Source organism: Lissotriton helveticus, chromosome 1_1 (assembly GCF_964261635.1).
Source record: "Lissotriton helveticus chromosome 1_1, aLisHel1.1, whole genome shotgun sequence".
Lineage (NCBI taxonomy): Eukaryota > Metazoa > Chordata > Amphibia > Caudata > Salamandridae > Lissotriton > Lissotriton helveticus.
In genome coordinates, this window is record NC_136057.1 from 1433852590 (window position 1) to 1433878111 (window position 25522).

The following is a 25522-nucleotide window of genomic DNA, read 5'->3' on the forward strand; positions in this document are numbered from 1 at the left end:
TGCAAGGATGTTGGGAACATGACTCGGAATGACCCCTGACTCCCAAGGAATGGCGAAAGGTACCACTACCAACGCTTACCCTCACAGAATTCCCACTTCCAATAGATACAGCAGAGCGTCCTGCATAGAGCCTACTTCCAGCAGCCAGACCACATAAAATACACCCCAGGGCATCCTTCGAGTGTCCTCGTCCTAAACACATCCATGCAGACATACTGCACATGCTTAGGGATTGCCCTCTTTAGGCGTACCTATTGGAATGCGGTTTGTACAGTCCTCCAAAGTGTCACGAGTCACGAAGACCTGGACAAATCGGACCTCTGTATCCGGGCCTCCATGGCCGCCGGAAAGTAGTGGTAGCAACAACTCGTTTTATTGATTTGCCTCTTGTGATGGCCAGACGCACAATCACTAAGAGATGAAAGGAGGCGTTAATCCCAGGGAGTGCAGGCCTCCAGAGGAGCAACTAGAGCCAAATTTCGGGGAGTACTAGAACATTACGTGGGGGGGGGCTAATTCTTCCAGCAATAGGCATAGTGGAGAAGCAGGAGCTTTGTAAAGGGGTGAAAAAACAACAAAACCTTGTTAACAAGTAAATGGTCTTTTAAAGACCTGTGAAAATACACGGGTGCGGCTGCGATAAGACAGACTTGTCTGTCTGTGTGCCCGGGAAGCCGCTCTCAGCCTGGGCTGATGCTCTTTGAGCCCAAATTGGTGTTGCGTGCCTGCAGGCTACGATGTTACACTGGACTGGGGCACAGTCTGTGGCACTAAACATGCGGGGCCTGCGGAGGCAGCAATCTATAGCCACATCCTGGTATGACCTCCTGCCTGTACTCCAGAGCGACCCTCATCCCGACCAATACCCACCCTAGCTGCAGCAGTGCAACTGAATTACACTTACACAAACTTGTGAGTTCAGGGCATTCTCAGACTTTTTCTTGGCCCCATTCTTATCATGAAAAAGTTCAGAGATTCACTCCTGTCATGAGCAAGATTAAATCAGTTTCCAGAGTTCGATTGTCTATTGAACAGTCTCAAAAATTGTATGGATGCAGCCAGGGCCAGCGCTATGCATTGGCAGCTGCCCAGGGCCCCACGCCTGCCCACTGCCATGGGGCCGCGCACCTTTACAGACTACAGACTATTGAGGCCCAGGGGGGCCGCCTAGAGGTTACATTGTTTCTTTGTTTGAACAATCCCCCCTGCAGGCCTGTCTCTGTGGGTCTAATGGCTGCATCTGCACGTTGATGACAGCAATTAGACAGTTTATTGAAGTGCCCTTGCCTGTGAAGGTTGCCCTGCCCCTGTATCAATGAAAAGCAGAATATCCTGCTGGGCTCAGAACAAAAGATAGAATGGGCATCACAATGGAAACTGCTCACCTAGGACAAGTGGAAAGAGAGCAGAGAGGGGGGTTGAAGGGTTAAGACACACTGAATAGAGTGCGGGAGGGGGTCAGATAGGTGTGCGCACGGCAGTGAGCCAAGAGGTGCACGCAGAGGAGCAGAATCAGCATGTAAAAGTGGATGCAGGAGGGTTTAAAGTCTGCAGGGTCACTCAAGTCTCAGACCCAGTAGTGAATTAAAATGGACATTCAATTAATATAGACAAGGAAGCCGTAAAAGTTGCTTTTTCATCTTCTAATCATTACTAATAAACACTGACAAAGCCAACTGTCCTGGCTTGTTGTAGGTGTAATTTTTCTTGTTGCAATATTTATCTGGAGGCAATGACAGAGGCAGCAAAATACCAGTCGGGCGGCGCTCTATGCTAAGCACAGATTTATATAGCTTACATGTTTTTAAGCCACACCCTTACATCAGCAATGCCCCTTTGAAGGACACCACCAACTTTTTTTCATTTCACTTTAAGCCCTCTGTCAGGTACGTATGTAGGCCGATTTTTGGCTAACTGTTGACCTGCTTTATGGTCAGGTGTGCCAGTTTTCACTATTGATTTTTATGATATTATAGCAAACATTGCCTGCGCCAAACTCAAATCAGTGCAGTCTACCATACCTTACAAAATACTTACACAGAATATCTTTACAAATGTAAAACTGCCCTAGTTTGCAAACATGGGACACTTTTCTAGCTGACTAACTCACTAATGGGGGCCCCTTTTATTTTAGGACTGGGGATATTTTCCTTCCCAGTCTGATGCTGCATGTGGATCACTGACATTATATCGACCACAAAAATATCGAGATACAATAATATCGAGGATAAAATATCGAGGGACAAAATATCGACTGGCTGTCTTCAAACAGGTAAGTACTAAAATATCGACTCTAAAATATCGAGTTACAAAAATATAGACTGACAAAATATCATTTTTTTAAATATCTTTAAATTAAGTTAAAACTAATATAATAATAAATATATTTAATATAAACTTAGTTAAAATTATTAAATACATTTAATATTAATAACTAATGAATGTAAATAAAAAAAAATATAACAAAAATAATACATATATATATATAAATACATATTATTAAATAAACATATATAATATTTTTACCGTAGCATAGCAAAATGGTTAAAATTTATTGTAGCAACTCTAGTGAGTTCAACAGTAGCAAAAGCGTTGGATAGCATAGGGGTAAAATTTACTATTCCCACTCCAGTGGGTGCAACAGTAGGGAAAGCGTTGGATAGCGTAGGGGTAAAAATTACTATTCCAACTCCAAAGAGTGCAACAGTAGGGAAAGCGTTGGATAGCGTAGGGGTAACAATTACTATTCCCACTCCAGTGGGTGCAACAGTAGGGAAAGCGTTGGATAGCGTAGGGGTAAATATTACTATTCCCACTCCAGTGGGTGCAACAGTAGGGAAAGCACTGGATAGCGTAGGGGTAAAAATTACTATTCCTACTCCAGTGGGTGCAACAGTAGGGAAAGCGTTGGATAGCGTAGGGGTTAAAATTACTATTCCCACTCCAGTCGGTGCAACAGTAGGGAAAGCGCTGGATAGCGTAGGGGTAAAAATTACTATTCCCACTCCAGTGGGTGCAACAGTAGGGAAAGCGTTGGATAGCGTAGGGGTAACAATTACTATTCCCACTCCAGTGGGTGCAACAGTAGGGAAAGCGTTGGATAGCGAAGGGGTAACAATTACTATTCCCACTCCAGTGGGTGCAACAGTAGTGAAAGCGCTGGATAGCGTAGGGGTAAAAATTACTATTCCCACTCCAGTGGGTGCAACAGTAGGGAAAGCGCTGGATAGCGTTGGTGTAAAAATTACTATTCCCACTCCAGTGGGTGCAACAGTAGGGAAAGCGCTGGATGGCGTAGGGGTAAAAATTACTATTCCCACTCCAGTGGATGCAACAGTAGGGAAAGCGCTGGATAGCGTAGGGGTAAAAATTACTATTCCCACTCCAGTGGGTGCAACAGTAGGGAAAGCGTTGGATAGCGTAGGGGTTAAAATTACTATTCCCACTCCAGTGGGTGCAACAGTAGGGAAAGCGCTGGATAGCGTAGGTGTAAAAATTACTATTCCCACTCCAGTGGGTGCAACAGTAGGGAAAGCGCTGGATAGCGTAGGGGTAAAAATTACTATTCCCACTCCAGTGAGTGCAACAGTAGAAAAAGTAAAAACTTAATAAATAAATATAATTAATAGAAATATTATTACCAATTAAATTTAATTTCCAATACCAATTACTTTTATTTACCAATTACATTTTATTTAATGGACAATTATTAATTAATTAACAATTTTAATTATTTTACATAATTAATTAATTATTATTAAATTACTTCCCACCCTATCCCCCAATAAACTCATAACCCACTACAGAAAATATTGTACTAAATATTAATTATTTATCAATTAAATATTTATAATTAATTACCAATTATATTTTAATTAATTACCACTTAATAATTAATTAACAATTATTATTAATTTACATAATTAATTAATTATAATTAAATTACTTCCCACCCTATTCCCCTATAAACCCACAACCCTCTACAGAAAACAATTTACTAAAAATAATTATTTATCAATTAATCAATTATTATTAATTACCAATTATATTTTATTTAATTACCAATTAATAATTAATTAACAATTATAAATATTTTACATAATTAATTAATTATATTTAAATTACTTCCCACCCTATTCCCCTATAAACCCACAACCCGCTACAGAAAATAATTTACTAAAAATTAATTATTGATCATTTAATCAATTATTATTAATTACCAATTATATTTTAATTAATTAACAATTAATAACTAATTAACAATTACAATTATATGACAGATTTTATTAATTATAATTAAATTACTTCCCACCCTATTCCCCTATAAACCCACAACCCGCTACAGATTTATATTACACAATTATTAAAAACTTACCTTATTTTCGATATTTTTGTTGTCTATATTCTATCTAGTCGATATTATGTCTAGTCTATATTTTTGATTCGATATTTTGGCTATTAATATCGATATTACTCGATATTTTTGTAGTCTATATTATGTCTGGTCGATATTTTGTCTAGTCTATATTTTTATCTCGATATTATATCCAGTCGATATTTTGGAATCGATATTATGTCTGTTTACCGCTGCATGTTTGGCAGGGCCACTGGAATTATGTGATTGTGCAGCAGCGGCGACTTCTGCTGAATTATGCATTTGACGCATTTGCCACATAATCCATCATCTGCTGCATAACCTCTTTGACGCTCATGACGAACCCAGCTCGTCATGAGTCACAGTGGAGCTGTGCTCATGACGAGCTGGGCTCGTCATAAAGGCTGCGCGCAGCCCCCGCGCGATTAATTCCCCGCCCGTGCAGGAGAATTAATCAGTGGGCGGGGTCGTGACGAGCCCAGCTCGTCATGAACACAGCTCCACTGTGACTCATGACGAGCTGAGTTCATCACGAGCACCGCCCCGCCGTGCGCACCCCCAGCCCCGCCACACTGTGGGTGAATTACCCCTGCAGCGAAGGGGATAATCTACAGATTTTAACAACAAAAATCTTTTCTATCTCAAATTGTTCAAAAGTTACTAAAAATGCAGTGACAGGTCTTGCTGCATGTGGGAAGGCCCTTTGAAAAGCTAGAATAGTCAACTTTCTGTTTCCCCCTGCTACATTTGGGTGTTAAATTGTTTACAAATGGCAAAAAAATGTAGTAATTCTATTTCAAAATGTGTTGGATTATGCTGCATAATTTGCCTTTTCTTCCTACGTAATTTACTCACTCTGACACATAATTTGGCCCTCTCCTGCCGCATAATTCCAGTGGTCCTGATGTTAGGGTAATCCATGGCAGTGATTTTGTTCATGGGTATATTTCCCATTCTTTACTTAATCTTGCATTCCTCACGAGTGGTACCTATTTCCAGCATGTGTGTTTCTGTATTTCATTTCACAGCATATTACTCTTGGATGATATACCCTTTGTACTGAATCACCTCCAGGCGTTTATAACAGGCTACAGCTGAGCACTTTGGAGTTGAGGATGCTGGCAGTCCAACTTTCACACTGTGCCTATCTGTGGGTCAAAAAGGTGTTCAGATTACATGATCATTCAAAATATGGCCTCTCTGCAGAGCACAAAGAGCAGTGGTTCTGCATTCAAATTGTGATCCTATGCAAATATGTGTGAAGGAGCTACTTATTGGTCAAAACAACAAGGTGAAAGGAAAATAATTTATTGTTGTGACACATTTAGCTTAATCAGCTCTCAACCATTGACAAAACACGCGGCCAGCATGAGCAGCGGGTCTGGGGTTGCGGGGGGTTGGTTTAATTTTAAATATAAAAAATAAAGAAAACTTTTGTTAGCCTGCCCGATCCGATCCCACGTCGTCTCTGCTTAGGGGCCTCAAATGTTCCTATTCTTCTCGGGGTCCCACATATCCTAGGACCAGCCCTGGATGAAGCAAAGGGGGTTCTCCCTCGGAAGACTGTTTATCCTTTTTGAAGAAAAAAATTAGCATGTACTTTTTTTCAAGCATTGTTATATGCTGCATATGTGTACCCTATTTGAAACTCCTACTGGGAAAGCTGGGACTACTGGAACTTCCCACAAATAGTCCTAAAATGTGTTAAGAATGCCAAATATTCAGAACTTTACACCCAAACATTGGTGTCCCCCAACTGGTGTAGATTCACACATTTCTTGTGAAGGGGGGATTGCAGAGAAGTAAGAGTGTCAGCACTTAGAGTACTACGTTAATGGAAATATCCAGCCAGGAACATTATTCAGGTCGAATTATGATTCTAAACTAGCAACTTTAACCGTGTATTAGTGTTGTTGTTGACTCTTAAAAACTGTAACCTTTTGAACAATCACACAGGGTTTGATTTACATGAACGTTACCACTCATTTTTAGCTTGTAAGCACTTTAATGTCAGCAACTTCGGGGAGAAGTGGCAGCAGTCTCAAAACACATTGCAAATGTTCATGATGACATAAATACATTTCCTGTTTGCATATCCGCTCTATTTACAGCTAAAAGACCTGTGGGTTATATAAACTTCCGGTAAAAAAAAAAAGAAAGACGCAAGCTATGAGGTTAACTTAGACCCTGGTGGGCAGCCTGCTGTCTTTAGAGATGCCTGCTGTCTGGAGGGATTTCTGGGTCTACTGTGCATCTGCCACTGTGCATCTGCCACTAAATGGATGCTCTGCAGGCCTAGCTGAAACCGACCGCCATATTGCTTAGGCCTCCTTGGCATTGGTTGGTACCTTCCTAAAGCAACTTAATTGTTTGAATTTCAGAAGTCAAATGCATCACAATTTCTCTTCCCTTTGTGTCAAAGGGGCGTTTCTGTGTGTGGGACTTGTACATTAAAAAGATTGTCATACATGGTTTTGCATCAAAGGAATAATGCCTCATTGAGGGATGCGTAAAACAGGAGTGTCTGGAAGGTTGAAAAATTGTCTAATCATATTTCTTTGTACTGGAAAGATACACTTCCAGTGCAAAACCTATGCTAGATATCAAGCACACACCTTTGAGTCATGGTGCATGGTGCAAGGCAGCCAGTTTGTGAGGGAAGAGAGCACCTGCAGGCTATATTAGGAAAACGTAATTCTGCACTCCTTCCTCCCTCAGTGAAAAACAGTCCAGCAACTTTTGTCACTATGTTGCTTTGTACTATAGTTTAATTAATCTCACCCAAGGTGCTGTTATCCTTCACCACTGAGAGCAGAGAGGTCAGCACTGGAAGCAAAGTGAACACAGTGGGAGACATAGAGATCATGAGACAGATATATATCAATTGTTCAAGCTGCGCAACATAGTTCCACTGCATTGTGTGAGAGGGTAAGAGCAGTATCGCCATGTCTAAGACGGGGCACTGCTGCTTTCTCATAAGCACTGGTGCACTTTCAGGCTGCCTAGTGCCACGTGCACACCATTGTACCATAGGGCACTGGTGAGTGTGTCATTTCTAGTACAGACTGTCTACTGGAAGGATTCGCTTCCAGTACAAAATGCTATTCTCGCGCATACTTTAAAACGTTTTCCACTTTGAATGTGTGTTGTACAGTGCAGGACACTTGCAAAGTTTGAAATAGTTTGGAGAAAACCAAAAAATGTACCTACTTTGTGCCTGCTTCACTTGGGAGTCAGTTTTAGTGCAAATTTCTGTCAGTGGATAGGCATTTGCATCCAAAAGCATGATTGACAGTGTGGGAACGCCCATGCACCACCCATGGAATGCAGCTTTCATGCAAAGCAGTGCAAAACACTACTGTATGATAGTTTAGGCAACGCTACAGCACAAAGGCCTGTTTTGCACTGGAAATTACCTACCAAATCAAGACTTTGGCCAGTTGGAGTCACCTTTGTTGACTTTGCTGCAGCACAAAGTATTAATACATCTGCCTTGAAGGGCCTGGGCTGTCTGCAGCGCACCTAACTAACATGAATGCTGTTGTCTTCTGCCCTATCCTTGAATAGATTCTTCTACAGGTCCCCTGCTTGTCAGGATATGGTATGAAAAGCTTCTTGGTGTTTACCTTTAGAGGCTGTGCAATGTTTGTTGTCATAGCTGGTGTGGTCGCTCGATGCACCGATATGTAAGCCACCTAGTGCGAATGCTGGCAGTTTTGACTCAGTTTAGTCATTGGGTACAATGCAGACTGGAGCAAAACCATATGCATTGCATTCCAGTGCCCTCATTCCTGTGATCCCAGGCAAATCACTTCCACTACATGAGCTTCAATACTGTCATTTGCCAAAAGTTGAGGTACTGCATGAAGGGATAAAGCTAATTACAAACAGTGGCAATATATATGCCCTCATAGGTGATTAGTGGAGAAGCGTGGCTCAGTGGTTAGAGGCGGCAGACCCGGAAGCTGAGATCAGCCGTGGACCAGGGTTCGATTCCCCGCCTCGGCGGGTCTCGGGCTCAAAAAATTCCACGGACTCGACAATTCTCGCTCCAGTGCCTACTCGACTCACGGGATCACACTCTGCGACTCTGGGCAATAGCTTGCTTAATCTCCACTATGGCCCCTCGCGGCGGGATGCCTGGCTTTCACCTTGTGAATACCCTGCCGGAGTATCTCACAGGGGAATACCAGGACGGGTTCCCTAAGCAAGCGCCTTGAGACCCCTGGGTGATTAGTGCGCTATATAAATCGAAATACATTTACATTTACATTTACATTAGTAACACTGACTTTGTGCAGCGTTTGTAGGAATTATAACATAATTATGTAATTATTTGTATAGAATTTTGAAAAGGAAGACTGCGAATCCTCAAATCTGCACTTTACATGTACTAACAGTACATTAGCTATGACTCAGGTAGTGATTAATCGTGCACTCTGGGACCATCTAATGGGAATATATCAGAGTGCGGAACAGGCTAGGGTTGATTCGATAGTGCCTACCTTTCTGGCGGTGGTGGAACTTCCAGAGGTGCACAACTCACATTTGAGTGAGTGAGGGCCTCGGGGCCGATGCTGTGGAGGGGAGATCAATATGACTATATGGCTAGTATGACCATGACCATCTGTAGATTGTCCCACATACTGCACTAAGTGGAGGAAATGGAAGAAGAGCTTGCCTTGGTTTCGTTTGATATTGAAAAAATGTTGAATACTCTAGAGTGGGCATAGTTAATAGAAGTGTTTTGACCTGTCTGTCATAACTGGGTGCAGGTGCTACATTTGTACACAGATACCAAAGCTAAGGTTTGAAAAGGAAATACTTTATCTGTGAACAGTGGTGTAGAGTATGGCACTGGCATGGTTGCCTGCTCTCACCCTTGCTGTTTGCCTTGATACTGGAGCCATTGCATATCAGTCTCCAAAAGGAGCTAGTGGACTAGGGTATTGCAATTTTAAATTCCACTTTATGATCTCCTTACACATGGATGATGTCTTGTTTTATCTGACACAGCTGAATGAGTCTGTTCCTAAGCTGCTGGCTTATTTAGAGAAAATTGGGAACACAGCTGGGCTGAAGACTGTTGTTTCTGTTGGGACCCTTGATGTAATGGCCTGTGGACTGTCTGCCCAATCTAGGCCTTAGACATGAGTTAGATAAATTAAGGTACTTGGGAATAATGCTAGCCTCAACGATGGAGAGCTATACAAACATAATGCGCGGAAGATGCTTGAGGCATTCAGGTCCTCAAAAGGGTTTTGAAATGCGTTACTATTACCATGGGGAGAATTACAATCACCTAGATGTCTTTTTACCATCCAAAACTCTTTGTGCTGTCTACCGCAGGATACTTCCAAAATGCTGAATAGCCTGCTGATCTTACTGGTGTAGACTGGGAAGTGAAGCAGAGTAGCATTGGCCATGTTCAAATTGAACCAGGAGATGAGGGACATGGTGCGACCTGATTTAGAGCTGTATTACTATGCTGCACAGCTACAACATGCATTCAAATGGGCCCTGGACAAGGAAAATTAGGAGAAACACGTGCTTTGCTGTATCTGTAGAGCCTGGAGTGGGTAAAGACTATCCCTAATTAGTTAGACATGCTACCTGGGTTTGGTAGAGAACTGAAACTTGGGTCTTGATGTGTCCTCCCTTTTTGAAGGATCTGGAATTATGGGTGCTGCAACCATTTAAATACATAGGTACACATATGTCAAAAGCAAAATGGAGGGAGGGGGGATGCAGCACATTAGGGATTTGTATCTAGAAGAGTTGCTTATATTATTCCTAGAGACCCAGGAGGCATTTTTGGTGGAAGTATGCCAATTTCTACAGTAGGCTAAAATTGCAGGTATGGCTAGAGAAATCTTGACTGGGTTTCCTGATGCCCCTCTGCAAACTGTGACCCTTCAAACAATTCTAACGCTGGGCACTGGTAGACATTTGGGGAATACCCTCAAGGCGCCGCTATAAAATTATCGCCGCTTTAGCGTCTGTTTTCAGGCAAAAAGCGGCGATAATTTTATCGCACGATCAGCAAGGTCACGCTGTCGCGTGAATCCATGCCTCAGCGCCTGTTCCCTTAATGCTCAGCATCTCAACGCTAATGAGATACACAATAGGCATTCCTTACTTAAATTACGTGAGAAATGTTGCTAACACAACTTTCTCCTATCATCAATCTATCCGCTAACCCCCGTAGCGATAATAAAAGTAGCGCTAACCGCACTTATCGCAGGTTTCCTTACGCCTACTTTGAATCTGACTTAGCCATTATAGCCTATGGGAGGTGGATTGTATGGCTAAGTCCACCCTGCCCTATCATCAAGGATTCGTCTAAGGCTGTATGATTATCGCTGGATTTCCAGCGATAATCGCACATTTCGCTGCCATTGCGTGAATTTTTATCGCATTGGAGATAAGCGTTGTTGCTAGATTTTACACAGGAAGTGCGGCGACATGCCCAAAATGTCGAATGGGGAGTGACTTTTTCATCAACCTGGTTTGTTCTTGCGATAGAATGTCGACTTACTGGATGGAAGTGGTGAAACGATTCAGGATAGTAACAAGGCTCACACTGGATGTCTCTCCACAATAGTGTCTACTGGGCATTATAGCAAAACCAAAAAAAAACGAGAATTGAGTACAAATGTATGCACCTTGCCTTGATCCTGGCAAATACATCCTACAATAAGTCTCTGGATTAAAGACACAATGGAATGGGCACTGGTGGAAAAGATATATATTACAAGCATTTTAGGGGGCTTAAAATTAAGTGAGCAACCAGAACGGAAGACATGGAGCTCAGATGACAGTGAATGAGATTAACTGAATTGGGGAGAGACACACTGATATGAGGAACATTGACAGACCATAAGGGGAATGAGTAATTCCACAGAATGGAGAAGCTATTGTGTTGTAATCGATATTGTACATTGGTGGGAGGAAATACAAATCTGGTAATGAACAGCTGTAATGTAGATTTGCGGGAACCGTGCATACAGGGGGGTTATGTAACATTCCTGTTACTGTTACTTTTTTTCCTAATTCTGAAGTGTGATGATTACTAAAAAATGTAATAGGCGAACAACAAATTAAGAAACTTTATTTGGTGATCCAAAAAAGACAAATATTTGCTGAAACCCAATTTCCAGACATTATTGTATGTGCGCTATATAGTTTTATCAATAAAACTGTATGTCTATATAAATTTAGAGGTCATTGCAATGGAAAATACGCGGTCTGTAAATGACAGTGTGCTAATACCCCATGCTTTAGTAATACATTTCTAACATAATACACACTTACTACTCTCTTGCTGAATGGGTGTGGCTCATTTGTGACACTTGTTCTTTGTGTGATGCTTGGATTTCTCAGAATACCTACGAGTTCAGTGATGTAACATTCAGGACAGCACCCCCACTCTAAAAAAACTCCAACACCATTGGTGAGGTGGAGGTATGAGATACAACAAGAATGTTGTAGTGCAGTGTCATTTACAAAGAGCACATTTTTTATTGAAATGGCTACAAAGGTTACCACTAATAAGGAGCTTTGCTGATAAAATTTTATAGCTATAAACAATCTCTGGAAATTTGGTTTCAGCAAAGATATGAATCCTTTGCACATCACCAAGTAAAGTGTTCTGATTTGTTTTCATCCTACTAAAATATTTTCTTTATCACACAGAATTTAAAAAATGTAATTTAACAACTACTGAAATATATTTTGAGCTGTCTGTACAGTTCATTGACAAGATATTTAAATTGTGTGTGCTAAAAATAAAAAGTCATTCTACAGCCTTTCATTTCACACTGTTTTTAAGCACCATTGTAAGACAGTTCACTTTACAAAATCCTCTGACTTTCCGGTCCGAAAAAGAAAAGAAAACACCCACCACCAATATACAATGAGTAGCAAATTGTAGAAAGACATAAGCTACCATTTGACCTCTGTCTCTGAACAGAGCAAATATGACAAGATAAAAACAAGATTTAAATGCATCTTTATTGCTCATTCACTTTCAGACCAAACAAAGGGGGTCATTAGGATGGCGGGTAGACTTTGCCCGCCCGCCATCCTCACGGGGATTGGGACTGCCCGCATAAGGGCGGGGGTCCCGTGGTGGGACCCCCGGGGCGGGTGGGGCGACCGGGGCGGAAAAGCGGCGGAGGGTGTTTCCGTCCACCGCGGTCCCCCCACCATAGTAATATGGCGGGGGGAAATGGGTGGCGGGCGGGCTTAAATGTCGGGCAGATCGCCACCACCACCATGGCAGTGGTGATCCGCCCGACATCGTAATGGGCCCCCAAATACCTGTTCCATATCAGCTCTTGAGAAGGGGCAAGAAGGGCCTAAAAACAGCTTGCCTTGATAAAAACGTACTCACAGGGAGTGGGAGAAAACATTTCTCGATGCCTGATAATAATACATTTATTAATTTTGCAACATCTTTTTTTGCATAATTTGAAGTTTCCACAAAAATGTTTCCTGCTAAAATGGTTGAAAATAAAACTACCAGAGTATGTACCATAAACTTTGTTTTGTTGCATAATTCCGTGCCCACGGAGTATTTCTTATTCCGAGGAGCCTAACTGGTCAGTACACTGCACTGGTGCGATGCTACCTATCACACAGTACCACTAACTATGCGTGAAAAGTGTGCAACCCACCAGCACAGTGCAACTCATATTCCGGCCTACCAGAGGGACTAATCCCATCCCATGATCCGGAGTTACCAATTCCCCCCACGTTTTGTTAATTCCACAGTAGGGAGTATCAGATCTTTTTCCAACCCACTTGTAATGGGCCCATATAAAAAAAACAAATTGTTGACGCAAAATAATCAATCCTTTTCCAGTTTAAATACAGCTGGATATGTATTCTGACAGGAAGTTTGTTGCCCGAATCTTAGACACTTCGTGCACAATAATTTATGACCCCCCCAACCCATCCCTTCATGTGTTGGTTCACTCAAATTATGAAGTATTTTGATCCAGCAATGCTTTGTTTTGACCACTGCTCCAAATGCTGCTTCGTATTAAAACAGGCATTTTTGGAAGAGAAGAGGGGAAAAAATAAATACGAAAATGAAGGCAGGTCTTTGCGTTCTAGAATATAATCCCTCTTCCAATTTGCTCCACGACAGTGATTTCGGTTTTGCCACATGAGTGAGGTCCAAGTCATCATCAGTCCTTGAATATCAGAGTCCCCAGGGGGCGTGACATTTTTGACTAAGCTTGTACTGATGTTCGTACATATTGTAATTTATCCACTACTGACTAACTCTCAAACGTATGCTTTGCATTATATTTTTGAGTACAATAAAAAAAAAGGACACAAGAGATGATTATGTGAATTTTGCCATCTGCATCATCATGAAGCTCATTCTTTCACGTAAGAAAATACTTAGGGGCATATTAGCAAGAACCTCGTTAAAATTATCGCCGTTTTAGCAGCAGGAAACTGCCGCTAAAACGGCGATAATGGGCTTGTTAATATGTGTTATAGAATTCAAATAGAAGCCCAGGTTAGATGTCCTGCACATCTAACCTGGGCTTCTTTGGGAATTCTATAACGCATATTAGCGAGCCCATTATCGCCGTTTTAGCAATATGACAGAGTATTCTTAAGGGGACATAGGAATTCTCGGAGATAGCCCAAGTTTACTACCTTGAGTACACTCGACCTAATATATGATCAAATAAAGTTTGGCCATGACCAGTGCACTAAAAGGGTTATCTTTTTTGTATACATTTCCCATAAATTAGTTCTATTTGATCTCATAATGCAATATGTTGTACTATTGAAATGTTTATGCCATCTGAATCTCTTTGCCGCTGTCTACACTTTTTTAACTGCCTTGAAAGAAATTACTAGTATTGAAATTAGCCATTCTGTATGTCAAAACCAGCTGAGACAGCCAGCATAGCAATGTTTGACAGTAAAGACTGTATTTTGGTAATGTAATCCAAATCCCCACTCATCCACCACGGTGGTACTGCTCTATCTTTTTCTCTTATAAATTAGTAGTAATCAAGAATTTGAGCAGTGTCTTAATGTGAGCTGCTTACTCAAATCTAGTTAATAAAGCGCTTTGTGATCCTTCTATTTTAATATGGGGAGGGGTATAACTGCTGTGCACATAGGAGATGGTCAGTACTTACTGGGCTAGTCATGAAGGTAACTGACACCTGTGTTTATTCTTACACGTTTGAGTAACTGTACTGCTTTTGGCTAATCATCATTAAAAGGTGTACAGTTACTCAGAAGTGTAGACTTGCATGTCTCCATCCCCTGAAAAAGTGGAGGAGCCTAATTTATTAGTGCCATTTAGTACAGCCTAAAGGAGCAGCAGTAAGCACAGCACCACACATGGGAAAATGCTCCCATAGAAAATGATGGAGGCAGGGACGTAAAACAGAACCCTGTAGGAAATAATGTTATATTAAATTAACTTATTTAGACTTTTTAAATAAATGTATTTAATGTTACAATATTAACAGCCTCATGCATCAATATTGTATTTTGCGATTCCTTAATTGCGAAAAATAAGGAATTGCAATTAAGGAATTGCAAAATGCAATGCATCAAAAAATCGCAAAAAAATAGCGATTCCCTAAAATTCCTTAATTGCCCAAGGGCATGTGTGGGTGTAAAATGGCACTTTGAAAAATGCACTTTTGTGTATTTTTAAAAGTTTTCGCAAATTGCCATGAAGGTCAACTTCATGGTAATTTGCACCCCTTATTTGCGAATTCACAAATTTTAAAAATTTGATGCATTGCATTTAAGGTATCTCAATTTGAGATTCCTTAAATGCAATTGCAATTTAAGATATCGCAATTTTGCGATTTCTTAAATTGCGAGAACAACAAAATGCATAATGCATCCCAAAAATGGAAATTGCATTCGCAAACGGCCGAATTTTGCGATTCGCACCGTTTGCGAATGCAATTTCCTTTGATGCATGTGCCCGTAAATGTAATTAAATAAATATTACTTTATAATAACATTTTAGCAATGCTTTTAATTTTTTAAATATTTAACCCATTTTTTGAAAAATACTAATTACATTGATTTAAATTATTTCTACACATAACTTTTTGTGATTTTTAATGCATAATATATAAATATAAACATTTTATTTAGGAGGGAGTTTTTAAAAAATACATCTTCATACAAATCATGTTTATGTAATCTAATACATTAATTAAATATTTAATACAACATTAAGTTAATAGTGCTGTAGCATTTTTTTTATGTTGTTCTACATTTAAAGAAAATATATCAAATTAATTTATATTACTATTTAACATGGAAACATATACATTTTTAAAGTTTAATATATTTTTCACTTGTCCCTATACGTTCCCAGTGATAAATGTAATTATTTTGAATGTGCTAAATTAAATTAAAATTATGTTTCTGATATTTACATTTACACCACACCTAAAGTAGCAAATAAATATTTTACATTACTGATTATTAAAAGGGATTTATAGAACTGATTACAAGTAATACAATTATATTTTAATACAAATTAGTTACATACATTTTTTTTAAATGTAATAGCCGTTGTTAGAATATTTCATATAAGGATACTTTTTTTTTTTATCTAGTTTAAATAAAGTCATTTATTTTAACATTATTTCCCATAGGATATTTATTTTAAATCCTAAACACCATTGCTGTTTATGGGACGAGTTGTATGATGGAACCATGCATGCGATTACCATGCATGCCTTTACAACTTGGCGGTTACTACGCAGTACCATTACCATGCGTTACCTTTTCCACGCAGGATGTTACAACGAATATGTCTCTACAACAAATTTCATTGTAAAGGCATGAATGGTAATGGCATATGCGTAGTAAAGGTTACGTGAGTTAACAGTATCCTCATTGTCTCCGCCGGCAGCCTCTCCAATGCCCCAAACCCGAAAAATGCAGCGAAAACCTCAACCCTGAAAACCACCCTGAGCCCTAAAACTTAACCCCTGCCCTGAGACAGCCTCCACAAACCTATTCCCATCCCAATCCTGGCCCTGAGACCTAATACACCCTTGTGAGGCACCCATTTGCCAACACCATCCCCAATCGTGAGCCCTAAAACCAGGCCCCCAGCCCTGGAAACTACCCCAAACCCAGACCAGGCCATAAACTTGCACCTGCCCTGAGCCCTAAAACGTGGCCCCCAGCCCTGAAAACGACTCACCAAGCCACGTCCTGATCCCCTTTGACATCCCGACGACTTTTACCTCAAACACCTCCCACCCCACCCATTCGCACTAAAGGCAGTTCTGTACCGCGTCTAGAGCGCTGACTACTTTTACCAGGCATATGCCTTTACCTCCTTTGCAATGAAAATCATTGTGAGCCCATGCATGGTAAGGCATACTCATTATAAATTCAGGCGTGGTAAAGTTAGTTGTGGTAACAGCCGCATTGTAATGGCTGGTTCCCATGGCAGGGTATTGAGGCATCAGTGGTTGGCCATGTGTGGTGCTGGACTTACTCTAGCTTTGAGCTGGAGTACATTTACTGCTGTTTTGGGTCATTTCTGGCTGCAGTAACTTTAGAAGAGCAGTAGGCTGACTCTTTCATGCATGTTTGCATGTCCTTCCCTTATCCCTCTAAAACTTCTCTAAATTCCTCCTTAATCTTCCTTAAACCAATCCCAGTTCGTAGTAAGTATACACTCACTGGTCCTGCCCACATTTACTACTAAGGGCCTGATTATGAGTCTGGCAGTCCACGGACCGCCAGACTCACGATGGCATGGCGGAGGCCGTGCAGCCACCACTGCACCGTAGGTCAGACCACCCCATTACAAGTTGGGCAGTTGGACCCCCATTTCACAGCTGCAACTGTCAGGGATCAGAGATCCGAGTTGGTGCTGTGGTGATTTTGAGGCCGCAATATGTTTGACGAGAATGCCGAGGTCCCCCAAGCATCTTAAGAGTTTCATCTCTGCCACGGTTTTCATGGCAGTTCCTACTCCATGAAATCTGTGGCAGAGATGAAGCACAACAGGGGACCATACAGGATCCCCTGTTGCCTCTGGGTCATGGGATGCATGCAGGGGAGCACATGGTGTGCCCCCCTGTGAGCATGCAGTGCAATACCTGCACGGCATGGACTGCACCAGTCCATGCCGTGCTGGTACTGCCTTTGGTGTTCCGATTGCAGGGCCTATTTAATTGGCACCACCGTGGGAACGCCAAAGAACCACCCACCAGGGACTAAAAAGTCATAATCTGGTGGGAGGTGTGTACATGGGTTTGGCGGTGTGGGGGTGGGGGTAAACCGGCTGTAGCACAAGCTCCGATTGAGAAATGGGAGATTCTGTTAATCCATGCAATGCGTGGCAGGCACCTCAAGGTGATTGCCACATGGTGCAGGGATTAACAGGGGGCTATGGTGCCCCCTTGGGCCCCAATCGGAGGCCACAGAGAGAAGGGGGCCTTGCTAGGGGCCCCCAAACACGCTTTCTGATAGACTTTCCATGTGGGAAAGCCCGGCATTGAAAGTCTGTCGGAAACCTAGCATCATAATCCCAACAGTGGGAACGCCGTCCATTGGGATTACATGCCGATCTCTGACTGGCCAATGGTAATCCAGTTTGAATGATCGGCTGGTTTCAGTTTGGATCACCTGCATTGTAATGCGGCGGTCAGAACTGAAACCGTGATGAGGCTCGGAAAGCCGCTGGTATGCGTTCAGAGGCTTTAAGAGCCTCATCGTAATGAGTCCCTTAATTTGTAAAAACAAAAGTGAATGGTATGAAGGTTTTTTAAGAGCTTACTGCCGGTGCACCCAAATATAAGGGCTGTCAACCACCACCACTGTGTAGTCTTGATTTCATTTCATGTCTCTTACTTTCACTACTCAATACTTCCTGTCTCTTTCCACTCACTTGCATGTTCTTCTCCATCACTTTTTTCCCTATGTTGTTGTTTTTCTATCTTTTTCTCCCACCTCCATTTTCTCTTTCATGACTTTCTCTTTCTTGTTCATGGTCAAAGTCCGATGATAAAAAAGACCCTTACAAATGAATGCCACTGTGCACCACTAGCAACTACGGACGCAAATTCAGAATAGGAGTGGATCATGTGCAGTACCAGTGATTATTTGCCCATCTTGGGCTTGAAATGGAGATCAGTGGTCTGTCCGTCGGACCGCCAGTGAAGTGGTCGGGATGCTGCCAGACAAGCTGGCAGCATCCAGGCAGCGCTGTTATGACAGGACTACCAGCTTAAGGACAGCCTGAAGCATATGCTGCTGCGGCAGAACCACTTGCACATAGGTGCACTGTATTCCATGCACCAAGTTGTGCATGGCACACAGTGCATGCATGACAGTGCAAGCAGAGGGGTGCACAACATGTGCCCCCATGCACACACCGCATGGGCTAAAACACCCTGGGGCCCTGTTTGGGGCCCCTTTCCTGCCTTTCCGCTGACCTGCTCATGGCGGGGTCCCCACCATAAACAGCTCATTGGAAAGTCAGGTAATAATCTGCACACAGACCTTTGCTTCCCGACCGCCAACCCTTCAGGATCCAGGATCCTGGTGGTGGCAGTGGTATTATGTCGGGCTGGTGGCGGTCCAACCGTCAAACTCGTAATTGGGTGGTCAGACCGCTGAGGTTGTGGCAGTCGGACTGCCTCTGCAGTTACCACAGTCTTGGAACCGCCGTACTCGTAATCAAGCACTCAGGGGCTGATTATAATGGCAGTCGGATCACACACAGACAAGCCGTCGGTGGAGGTCTGACTGCTGATAGCCATTTAGTCTGACCACCACATTTTAATGCTGGCAGTCAGACCTACAGCGGGCAGAGGCCAGACCACCACCCCTGATAGGATCTCAGATCCCAATGGGGAGCCGATCGGAGTTGCAGCTCAGAATGGCAGCATTGCAGAGCACATGGTCCATGGATGTGTAGGAAGTGCTCCTTTTCACATCGGCTTGTGCTGTGGCCTTATTCCCGGGCCGCAGCACGAGCCACTGTGAAAAGGAGCACTTTGCAACCATCAGCCCCGCGGTGGTGCCCTAATGCAGTGGTCAGACTGCCAACTGCTTGTTGGGCAGTCTCCTGACCACTGCTATAGCAGTCCAATCAGCCGCTATTGTAATCACCCCCTTAGTCTCTGGCAGCATATAGATAGATGAGGCTTCTAAGAACTTGTGGGGAGAGGAGATTGTATTCACCAAGAGCTTTTGTGGGAGAGGCCATTAGTACCTAGAAGTATGTAAGTAGCAATGGTTATTGCCCATGTGTGTAAATGTGTTCAGACATCAGTTTCTAATCTGTCAGCATGTAGGGTGCAGAGGTGGAAGAACTTCTAAGTATCTGGGTTAGAGGAACTTACATTCCCTATAAAGTTGTGAGAAGTGGAAGGAATAAATCCATGACATGTTGAAAGAGAGAATTTATATAAGCATTTAGGAAGGGTAGGGTGAGGCAGTATTGTTAATCAGATCATGTGGGAAGGGTAGGGTGGGAGAGTATTGTTCTTTGAGCATGTAGAAAAGGAAGGGTGGGAAAATACTGTTCCTCTGAGCACGTGGGAAGGGTAAGGTAGAAGAGTATGTTCAGCTGAGCATGTGAGAAGGGTTGGATGGGTCTGTGCGAAGACATCCATGTGGTAGTAAGTGCTCTGTCACTGATCCACTCCTTTTTCCTCTTAATTTCAGAAACGTGTTAATGCCAGCTTTGAGAAGATGATCCAAGGTAAGGAGGTGTTTGATTTTTGAAAGTTAATGTAACCTTTTCCTAGATGAACATACTTACCTTTATTCAAGGAAACTCATTTAGCCAAGCAGTGATGAGCATTGAAGGAATCCAAGATGGTTAATAGATCTGATCAAAAGAATCACTGATTACAAGAGAACCTGTCCAATGAGATATCATAATCACAGTGTCTAGCTATATGACCAATGATGACAATGGAGATCTTTCAAGTAGGTCGGAGATGATAATACCAACCTCATGCAAGCCAGTAATGAGGAGCATAGAGTGCTATTGAGGGACCAATTTAAAGGACCAGAGCTGCCCATATCTAGTGATTGCATTGACCTGAATGACCAGTAATGAAAATATTGACACCATCTAAGAGACCGGTGATGATCACAGAGACCTTTCAATGGACCACTGAGGCCCATCGTGATCTGCCAAATTACCTCATAAAAGGCATTGTGACCTCAATGGCTATTGTGACTCCATCAAAGGGGCCATAAAGGCCATGGTGACCTGACAAAGGGACCGTTGAAAAACATTAGGGCCCTATTGAATGGCCCTGCAATGATGATAATTCCTTCTTTTAGAGGATCACTGAAAACTACTGGCAGCTTATTCAAGGGACTGGTAGTAACCAAAGCGGGCATAACCTAGAACCAATGCCAACCACTGTGATAACCATTAAGGGGCATATTTAACGCCATGCAAAAGCAGGCATTAGATTGACGCAACAAGGAGAAATACTTTTATTTCTCCTCATTTTTGCTCCTTCAGGGAAAGAGCAAATCGTCTTTTAATATTGTTTATGTGCAGGAAGGTGTCCCTTCTTTCACATAAACAATCATTCCCTGCAAAACAGACACCCTAGCACCATGTTGCAAGGGTGCCTGCATTGCAAGGATGATTCCCTGCAATGCAGGCACCCTTGCACTATGCTGCAAGGGTGCCTGTGTTGCAGGAAATCATCCCTATGGCGCAAGGGTCTGTGCTGGTGCTAGGCAGCTATTTTTTAGCGCCAGAGCAAGGTAAAACACATGGGTGCACCGTATTCATTTGAATACAGTGCATCCCTGCATTTTTTAAATGACGCAACATGGTGCTGCAAACTTTTCTGCTGTGCTGTGCCATTTCCTTGTGAATATACCCCCGTATTCATAAAGTGGCCACTTTTGATCATTGTGACCCATCAAAGGGAACAGACTAACTGTGCCTAAGTTACGGACTCCTACAAAAGGACTAGTACCATCCAATTAAAAGGTTAATTGAAAGCCATAGTAACAACATCCATGAACCAGTGATGACCATTGCAAATTCCATTGCAAACTCAGCCTTGTGATCATTGAGACCTATCTCAAGGGCCAAAGGTGAAATAGTCACCCCATACCCTCTTCTCAAGATTCAGTGTTGATCTTAGTTATCCAAGCCAGTGATTACTGTAGTGACCCATGATTTCTATTCAGACTGGCTCATATCATTAGGACATGATAAAGTTTAAAGCCAGAGTTTTGGATTCTAGATTTGCCCTTCCTATTGATCCACTTTGACAATGCCTATAAACATGGAGATGTAGACACAGGAAGGCATGGGCATGGGGACGGGGAGCTACAGACATCGGGAAAGAGAGATGAACGTGGAGAATTTGATTAAAATATCAAATAAAAATAATGTGATACAGAAATATAGTGTCAAGAATATCGGGATGACAAAAATAACATCAGCGGTCATATCAGGTAAGAATATCATTTTAAGTGCTGTTTTTCATCAGAGTTGAAAAAATATTGTTAGAGCAAATATTGTTGTACATAATAACATTTTAATGGGTTATTTTATAAACATTATTTGTAATGTGATTTATTATAGTTGTATGTTAATTTTTGTGTTAATATGTTTTGTAAATGATTCTAGTTATTTGTTTATAATTGTAATTTTTTTTTTTATTAAAATGCATAAATAATGTATATATGATTATGTCAAAGCAGCAAGATGTTGGGTTTTTAGGTGATACGGAAGAGGAAATTAATTAGTAATATAATTGTATGTTAATTTTTTTATAATTATAACAATTTTTGCAATCTTTTTTAAAATGTATTTTTTATTTACAATAAGTAATTATTAAAATAAATTTTTTCTCATTTAAATACAAATGTTCAATTCATGTAAATGCTCTCATATTTAAAAAAAAAAGTACACTTATGTGCATGTAATTTAATTGTTTAAAATTATTTAGAGATCATTTATAATTTCTTTACAAATTTTACAAAAAACTATAATTTCAAAATTGATATTTTCATTTTGTATTGTTAAATGTAATAATGTATTCACATTTGTATTGTTTTAAATTACATTGAGATTTTTTAAATTAAAATTAATCACAATATATATGATTTTGTTTTACATTAAAAATCAAGATTATTTTAAATTGTTAAGAAATAATTACTATATAACATTGAATTTTAATTTTAGCATGATATTCTATTGATAAATATGTTTTTATTGTTATGTTTGTTTTGAAAATGTAATAAAAATGTGTTAAAGTACATAATGTTTAAAAGTTATAATAATATTGGTATTGTGTACACTGATGTTTAATTTAATATATATGTTTTCAATTGCTAGAAAATAGGCAGTTGTGAAAATAATTGATATATTTATTTGTGTGAGATCATAAATTATTATGGGCCTTATTACGACATCCGATAGAGAAAAGGTCTGCCCGACAAGGATTCGGAGGTCCTGCTCCAATGATTATGTTGCAACCACATTCAATGCGGTTGAAAAGTGTATATTTTATATTGCGGCTTGTGCTGCTGGCTGCAGCTTAAGCTGCAATAGACAAACATACACTTGTAAAACATCAATACACCATTTGGCAGGCACCATGGGTACCTGCCACAGAGCGCATGAATGTTTGGGGGGACATCACAGGTGCCCCCAGGCCTCTTAGCAGAGGAGGGACTGCTTGTGGTCCCCAAGTCAGTATCTGTCTGCCTTTCTATGGCGGTCGGACCACCAGAGAAAGGCAGACTGAAAGAGACATAGTAATCCATACGGTGAAGCATGAGAAGACACCACCCTTATAGTAGGGATTACTGTCTGACCGCTGAATTTACAGGCTCCTTGAGCCCATCGGAAGAGCAGCATTCAGTCCCTCCGCATGCTGCCAGATGTCGTTCGGATTGCAACCGACAGGCCATAATTTGCGATCCGACGACATCGTAATCAGCCCCTATATGTTCATACATATATAAATTTCTCCACTTGTCTGAACCGTTCAATTGGCTTGTTAAAGGAGGGCACTCACAGGAATTTGTTTTGAAAAGTGATTTTAATGTGCTGGAATCCACTATGACTTCTATTAGTGAATGGATGTACTCTAGCCAACTTAATCATAACCCCGATAAAACTGAGCTTCTTCTAACAGGGGAATCCTCCAACCCTTGGAACCCCGGTTTCTGGCCTCCTTCTTTGGGTACCCCCTCCCAACCAGTTAACTCCGTAAAAAGCCTTGGAGTCATCATCTGTAACGACCTGTCCCTGAAGCCTCAAATCAATGCTGTAGTCTCCTCCTGCTTTTTCCATCTTCGCAGAATCCGGAAAATGTGTAGGTTTTTGACCACCGAGGCCCTTACTCTTGTCATCTTGGCACTGGTCACCTCTCGCCTCGATTATGCGAATGCTCTTTATGTGGCATTCCGGCATACCAACTTCACCGCCTACAGCTCGTCCAAAACCAGGCAGCTAGCCTCATTTTTCGCCAACCTAAACATCACCATGTCACTCCCCTGATGAAGAGCCTTCATTGTCTTCCGGTGGCAAAACGCTGTGTATTCAAGCTGGGCTGTACCATCTTTAAGGCCCTTGCTAGTTAAGGCCCTGCCTTCATCTCTTCCAGAATTCAACGCTACGTCCATTCTCTGGAACTCCGTTCCTCTCAGCTTCACTTGCTCACAATCCCCACTTTTTTTTTTTTTTTGTCCTCATAACCTCCAATTGGACCAGTGCCGTATAGGAATCAACGGAGAATGACTGACTCAGTTAAGAACTGGTAGGGACACATATCTTGAAGGCCATCTATCCCTCAGTCTTCCATCGAACTCCCAGGAGGCACTAAATCCTACTCTGCCATCCCACAGCAGATCACGGAGTAGTTTGGCAGCCATATAGGGGGCCGGATAACAGCTGTTCCAATGGTGCTAAAAACAAAGAGCACCTTAGGATATCAATCATTGGACTCGGGGAAAAAAAAAAAAAACCCGAATATATCACTGAGACCACTTTATCAGATGCCAAAATGCCCTTTTTCTGCGATTTCCAGATCTAGCCAAATCAATGACTGATGTCCGCAGTACAGAGTCTTGCCAGTCTCTAAAGGTAGGAGGTGACGGGTCCTTCCACTTCCTGCAGATCTCTCTTCTTGCGAGCAGGATGGAATAAAAAACTAAACATTTAGGTAGATGTAGTACTCCTTCCAACACTCCAAAGATGATCAAGGACAGATCCATTTTGACAAGATTTCCTAAAGACTCAGTGAGGCAGTTACTGATATTCTGCCAAAAGGTTGTTAGTATCGGGCATTCCCAGAACATATGTGCATCTGTAGCAGCGACTTGACCGCATTTAGCACAAGACACTGTCTGACCTTCTGTAAATTTTGAAAGCCTAGAGGGGGAGTAATATGCTCTATAAAGGGTAAAGACATGATTTCTGCGAAGCCATGATGGCTTAACGATGCTCCACAAAAGCTGGAAAGAAGATTTCCAAAGTGTTTGTAAGTTCACATCCCCCAGAACAGAACCCCATACTGACTCTGGTAAAACGAAGTCTCCATCTACCTCATCCATTATAGAGTTGTACCATCTAGATATTTCTTTCTTTTCTGGCCCTCTAGTTAGTAGATCGGAGATAAAGGGGCTATGACCACCCAGTTTGAACTTATTTTTATTAGCAGGGGACGTTTTATAGGCTGCTGTCCAACTATAAATCTGGATATATTTGAAGCGTGAAAGGTTAGGACCAATCTTAGCTTGCAAATATTCCCATGAGAATAAATCTCCCTCATAAAAAAGGTCCCCCCAAACCTCCATGCCGGCCTCCCTCAAAGGGACTGCCAGGGTGTCATCAAGCCAAACCGGGCTTTCGGGTAGATCCCACAATGGTGTTTTTTCACAAAAGTAATTTACTTTTATAGCTTTCATGATATCTGCCCATGTTCGAGCAAAGCCCTGTAGGATCTTCAGTTTAATTTTTTTTAAAAACTTAGGATTTCCAAACTTAAAAAGAAAACTAGAGTGATTGATATTTTCCCCCTCCATCATTGCTGCATACATCATTCCCACCCCCAAGGAGTCGGGCTTCTTTAACAACATCCTTGAATGTGATAATTGAAAGGCCCAAGC

The 25522-nt window shown here is 41.6% G+C and overlaps 1 protein-coding gene across 1 annotated transcript in view; it reads left to right on the top strand.

Moving 5' to 3' along the window:
* TNFSF14 (TNF superfamily member 14) overlaps nt 1-25522 on the top strand; it is a 138683-nt gene that overhangs the window by 80433 nt on the left and 32728 nt on the right. Inside the window, exon 2 of the mRNA XM_078658149.1 lies at nt 20084-20120. Coding sequence (XP_078514275.1) covers nt 20084-20120 — 37 coding nt within the window. The remainder of the gene's footprint in view (nt 1-20083; nt 20121-25522) is intronic.